This window comes from Jatropha curcas, chromosome 10 (assembly GCF_041381405.1).
Source record: "Jatropha curcas cultivar XTBG-Jc1 chromosome 10, XTBG_Jcur_1.0, whole genome shotgun sequence".
In the NCBI taxonomy this organism is placed as follows: Eukaryota; Viridiplantae; Streptophyta; class Magnoliopsida; order Malpighiales; family Euphorbiaceae; genus Jatropha; species Jatropha curcas.
The window spans coordinates 1,976,730-1,982,765 of NC_143160.1; the positions used below are offsets into that span (position 1 = coordinate 1,976,730).

Genomic DNA, 6,036 nt, shown 5'->3' on the forward strand with positions numbered 1-6,036 from the left:
TTGGCTTGAGTATATTTTATATGGTTTAAATTGGTTTAGAATTATTTAATAAATTATCATTATTAATTTGGTTAATATAAATATACACACCGAGGTCCGAGCAAATCGCTATTGAGTGTTTAAAGGAATTTAATATTAAACTCGAGATCTATGGTTAAAAAAGAAGAAATCATGTTATATTATCTCACCTATTTTCAATTTGTAATTATTTTATTAATACATAAGGATTTTGTTTTGATGAGTACATCTATAGTTAAATGCTTCTATCGATATTATAATTATTCTTTTTAAAATATATTAATTTAATTCATATATTTGTTTATCAAACCACTATAAAGTATCAATAATTAAATTCTAATGAAAAAAAAAATTGACTTCACCATGATTCAATAGTTTGATTTTTTTTTTTTAAAGGTTCCAATAGTTTGATTTAAATTATTGTGAATATAAGACGAATAACTTATACTAACAAAAATAAACTCTTGGAAAAAAAAAAAAGAAAACAGTAAAATAATATAAATAAAATATCAAAATTTTATTGTTGATGCAAATTCCATACGATGTCGTCTGAAAGCTTCATAGTACGTCTATTCGGTTTGCTTGATGCGTCGCGTCGGTAAACCAATCGGAAGAACGTTCTCTCAGTTTCGTTCTCTCTCCTGATGAACGGCAATCTAAGCACTCCCGCGCTCGGTTTGGATCATCTTTAACTAGTTCCAATCGCCAGAGAACCACAAAGCAGCGTAACATCGAGACGGAATCATCAATCTTTGCGTAAGCTAAGGTTTCTTTTTTCTTTTCAGATTTTTATTTTATTTTTTCTGTTCCAATTTCTAGGTTTTGTTTGACGCTCTTATTTCCCATCTCTTTGTCACTGCGAACGTCAGTGGCAATGAACAGAAAATATACATACTTATACAGAGTTATAGTCATCTGCGAAGGACATAATATAGTTCCAATTAGGACACGTCTCTGTAGAAATTGAACTTTCTCTGATTTAATTGAAGTGAATTCTAGTTATTTGAAATGGTAGCAATTAGTCCATATTATTTTGGAATGTTCTGATTTAACGATTTGTTACTAACATCGTATAAGAATTCAAATTCCATCATAGCGTATTTGAAACGCGTGCTTCTGTTTTTTGCTTGATAGCATTTCCTTTTTGTTTTTCTGCATGATGATCATAACTTTGTTTAATTATTGTAAAGGGCCAATGTAAGGTTTGCTCGAGTATAATCTGCCGTTGGTTTAATAGAATTATTGCTATTCTTGTAACATCTATTTAAATGCAGGTTCCTGCAGACTGTGATGATTTGAAGTGCTAAAATTTATTTGCTTGTGCGTCGAAAACCAATATGGTAAAATTCAGTTTTAACATTAACTTGCTTATGTATGATTAGCCTCCGAGTCTCATTCTTTTCTAATTTTGAGTTGTCTTTATTTACTTGGCGATGCTGGATTTCTTGACCTATTAATTGATGGATGCTGGAACAGCAGTAATATTGATTTGTGCTTTAAAGATCTTCCTCTGTCTATGTCTGCATCTTATGATTATATGATTCCAAAGTTAATTTTGGTAGTTCTAGACAACTGAAATTGCTTTTTAACCTTACCATACATTGCACATGGTCTTTTGTCTACATTGAATAAAAAGCCATACAATAGGGTACCATCTATTAAATTGCTGCGGAGTATCTGATAAGTTTTGCTGGTTTACAATTGGGAACAAACTCTGTTTATTGAGTAATTGCTAAAGCTGTGGAACCCAAAATATCAATACACATGTGTCTTGTAATGTTTTAAATTTTTAAAGGACCTTCTGAGCTAGGGGAAGTTAGAAACATGTTGTTCTTTCTGAAAAATACTTCACTGTCTCATATGATTTATCATGTGATTTCGTCATTTTTGTGTTGGTTGTCATAACTGGATGCAGGATCCAAATGGTTTCATTGATGAGAAGGCTGAAAGCAGACTTTATATTGGTAACCTGGACTTGAGAATAACAGAGTAAGGAAATTGATAGATGTTGCCTCCACAATTGCAAAACCACCATTTATATGATATAATCTGGTCTTATTAGCTATGTTTCTTTTTCTCCTCAGGGCTGCTCTGATAAAGATGTTTTCTCCGTATGGCAAGATTGTATCTGAAGACTTCTTATGGCATACTCGTGGTCCAAAACGTGGAGAACCACGGGGCTTTGCATTTATCCAGTTTAGCACGAAAGAGGTAACTTATCTGCATCTTTTGTCTTTACATTTAGACAAATTCCTGATTTCCACATTTAAAGTGAGCATGCAGGAAGCTAAATTGGCCAAGGAGAAGATGCATGGGAAATTGGCCTGTGGCCGCCCTTTGGTCGTTCGCCTTGCGAGTGAGAAATGCATGGAGGAAGTGGCACAAAATTCTTCTAGAGCAGTAGGTGAGATGAACAAGACAGGTATTGTTGGTGGCACTTCAGGGCAGATGAGTCGAAGTGCCAAGATAGCTGCAATAAAGAACAAATTGAGAGCGTTGGAAGAAGAGGGCTCCAGTGTGAAGAAGCAGAAGCAAGCCGACAGCATCTCTTGTAATGATAGTCATGACCTTTCATCTAGCGAAAAATGATGAATAAAGATGTTGAAAAAAGAATATGGTTATCTTTCAAGTATGTTCAGGTTCCATTAGTTTGAGCACAATTTGATGTGCCTACTTTAGGGAGGGGGTGCAGAGATGAATATATTAACTTCAATGATCATTCTTTAGCCTGAATTTCCTTGCCTCTGCTGCGTTCCTTATCGTAATTGACTTGTAACAATAGCCCCTGATGATGAAAATTGAATTGAGGATTTGGGATTTCATTGAAATGCTATTATTAATAGTGACGGCAAAATGTTTTCTTGTTTTTAAATATAAATCTATAATTTCAGGGTTTTCTGGAGGTACAATGATTTTGACTTGTTTTGGGCTTCGGAGCTCAGGGCGAAGCTGGCTGGCTTCATTTTCAAGTACATTTAGTACTGCGCAGGTTGCAGTGTCCCATGGCCAGTGCTTCAAGTCCTCTTTCCTCAATTTTCTTTTCATATATATAGGCTAAATTTTTTATTTTTTTGTAGAGCATGGATTCAAATAAGCTTAATTTTCAACCAAACCGCATATAATTTTGAAATCATGGAGTAAAAATCAATTTGAGAAGTTAGCAAGGGAGAATGCTAAATTTAGCAGGGTTCTAGGCGATTTTTTGGTTTAAGATGAAAAAGAGTTTATACCGTTGGATTGGAATTTTTCTATCAACACGAGTGGAAAAGTCATCAAGAGTCCTGAATTAACTTAACTTCCATTTTACAGCTTGAAACAGCATAGAAGCCAAACTTGTGTTCTGCCATTTCCAAGCACGCTGGAAGCTTGCTTCCTGCTTTCTCTCACACTCACCTCGTAGGGGACTGGAGGTCAATGGCGTCAAAACTTCCATTACTGCATATATCCGTCTCTCCGTTGCGGAAGCCGGAGATTCAAAGATCATATTTCTGTTCCCGCCAAAATGCCCATTCAGTCTCAACTACCACCTCGGCAGCCACACCAGCACTTCAAAGTTCATCAATTTCTTTAGGTAATAGAAGCCATACCTTTCTCTCTCCGGAATTGTACACTGAAGACTCCAGTTCTCTTCGATCTGTGGCAGTCAGATCCAATTTGAATTTCCCTCTTATTTCTCCTGGCGATCGATGGGGCACCTGGACCGCTCTCTTCGCAACGGGTGCTTTTGGTATCTGGTAAACATCCAATCCCTCTGTTCGCACAATATTTGATTTTTTTTCAATTGGGTATGATTTTAATTCTTTTGCTACGTAATAAAGCGTCATTTCTAAATCTGCCTCTGAAATTTAATTGGAAGGTCGGAGAAGACCAAGATTGGAAGCGCGTTGAGCGGTGCGCTAGTAAGCACCTTAGTTGGACTTGCAGCTAGCAATTTGGGGATTATTTCATGTGAATCTCCAGCTTACCCTATTGTTTTAGAGTTTCTGCTCCCTTTGGCAGTTCCATTGTTGCTGTTCAGAGCTGACTTGCGTCGTGTGATTCAATCTACTGGGACGCTTCTCTTGGCTTTCTTGATAGGATCAGGTAATTAAATTTGTAGAGAAGCAAATTGGTAGTTGCTATGTGATAATGAGTATTGAGTTTGTTTTGCTTTTGTTATGTGACAGTTGCAACTACAGTCGGGACATTAGTTGCATATTGGATTGTGCCGATGCGATCACTTGGTCAGGACAGTTGGAAAATAGCTGCCGCTCTCATGGGTAGACATATTGGGGGAGGTATTTTTATTCTAATGTTTCAAGAATTGTTTCCATGTATGCATAATTTCTTGTAATACTTGCAATGATAAGGTATCTGTGTACATAAGTAACTGCTTCCACCCGCACCCCAAAACTATCTGAGTTCCATGCTCTTCATCATGACTGATGATTGTTAGTTTTGATATTGCCAGCTGTCAATTATGTAGCCATTTCAGATGCTCTTGGTGTATCTTCATCAGTTTTAGCTTCTGGACTAGCTGCGGATAATGTTATTTGTGCGGTATATTTTACGACATTGTTTGCATTGGCATCAAAAATACCTCCGGAGTCTTCTGTATCAACTAATGGTGCGCAAATTCCTACCTTCATATTATACGATTGTTTGCAATTCTATTAAGTTGACAGATGAGTTGTTTGTTCAGTTGTCCTATATTTAACCAGAGCCTATTTAAGCCCTTCCTTCCCCTTATAATATGCAGGAAAAATGTTCAGTTTCTTCCCATGCTTCATTTTATTATCATATGATGCTAGTGAATTTATCCATGAAATATTTAGATCTCCCATTTTCTTTTATCATTCGATGGTTTTCCATTCTCTTAATGATTTATGATGAGCTTGATTCATTTCATATGATTTTGGATTGTACTATGATAGATGGTGCAATAGAGAGTGAAACTGAGCCCAGTGACAAGCTTCCTGTTCTAAAGATTGCAACTGCTATTGCTGTCTCTTTTGCTATATGCAAGGCTGGTTCTTTTGTCACAAAACTTTTTGGGATTCAAGGAGGTATCTTGCCAGCTGTAACGGCCATTGTTGTTATCTTAGCAACTGCATTTCCAACCCAGTTTAATCAACTTGCACCATCTGGGGAGGCTATAGCTTTGATTCTGATGCAGGTGAGCTGAATTTTACACAGTAATTCTCTATTTAGTTGGTTTTCTTTATCTTCAAGGTCTCCAGCTGCTCCACCTGTGAGGTTTGGTTAGTTGTATTTTGAATTTTGGTGTTATAGCCTACCCTTCTTGCCTTGTAAAAGATAGCAGTATTCATGCAACTTTTTTATTTCCCTTTCGCGAACAGGTATTTTTCACTGTGGTGGGTGCAAGTGGAAACATTTGGAGTGTGATCAACACGGCGCCTAGCATTTTCATGTTTGCTCTTGTCCAGATCACTGTCCATCTTGCCGTAATCCTTGGATTAGGAAAACTATTTCGCTTTGACCTAAAGCTATTGCTTTTGGCATCAAATGCTAATGTTGGAGGTCCTACAACTGCTTGTGGAATGGCCACAGCTAAAGGGTGGAATTCTTTGGTTGTTCCTGGTATTCTCGCTGGCATTTTTGGAATCGCCATTGCAACTTTTCTTGGCTATGCCTTTGGAGTTACAGTTCTCCAATTTATGTAAAAATTGTATGGCCAATCTGTAATCTGTTTAGAAAGCGAAATGTGATTTCATGCAGCTTTCTTTATGGTTACTGTAAGAAGCCAACCAAACAGCCACATGTAGGCTCATTGTCACTACACTGAACACGTACATCATCGATTCAAAAATGCTTTGATCCAAATAAATTTTGAAGTACACAAATCGCCTTGCAGAATTACATTTAATTTGACACGGCCAAGTTTCGTCACAGTTGAGGGTTGAAGTATCATCGCCACGTGTAGCTTTTTCATTGCATCAATATAATTGGGTACAACTCTGTCCATTCGATTCGGAAATGAACCCGAAAAAAAAAAACTTTTTTCTAAATGGAATTAAT

The 6,036-nt window shown here is 36.7% G+C and overlaps 2 protein-coding genes across 6 annotated transcripts; both read left to right on the forward strand.

Moving 5' to 3' along the window:
* The first annotated feature begins 542 nt into the window (after positions 1 to 542).
* LOC105648427 (RNA-binding protein-like RNA recognition motif protein) lies at positions 543 to 2,840 on the forward strand. Of its 5 annotated transcripts, none has more exons than XM_089726719.1 (4): positions 543 to 784; positions 1,293 to 1,358; positions 1,934 to 2,007; positions 2,103 to 2,840. In XM_089726719.1, exons 2-4 carry the CDS (start codon positions 1,356 to 1,358, stop codon positions 2,605 to 2,607), a joined length of 582 nt encoding a protein of 193 aa, XP_089582845.1. In that variant the 5' UTR covers positions 543 to 784; positions 1,293 to 1,355; the 3' UTR covers positions 2,608 to 2,840. The 5 variants fall into 5 exon arrangements, with proteins under 5 accessions (XP_089582845.1, XP_089582846.1, XP_020540766.1 ...); XM_089726720.1 differs by having other exon boundaries at positions 543 to 774; XM_020685107.3 differs by lacking the exon at positions 1,293 to 1,358 and having other exon boundaries at positions 548 to 784; positions 2,103 to 2,229; positions 2,302 to 2,840.
* Positions 2,841 to 2,993: 153 nt separating this feature from the next.
* Positions 2,994 to 5,861, forward strand: LOC105648428 (keratin-associated protein, putative (DUF819)). The gene is made up of 6 exons (XM_012234807.4): positions 2,994 to 3,752; positions 3,875 to 4,101; positions 4,185 to 4,295; positions 4,469 to 4,624; positions 4,932 to 5,173; positions 5,358 to 5,861. Exons 1-6 carry the CDS (start codon positions 3,433 to 3,435, stop codon positions 5,679 to 5,681), a joined length of 1,380 nt encoding a protein of 459 aa, XP_012090197.1. The 5' UTR covers positions 2,994 to 3,432; the 3' UTR covers positions 5,682 to 5,861.
* The last annotated feature ends 175 nt before the right edge of the window (positions 5,862 to 6,036 follow it).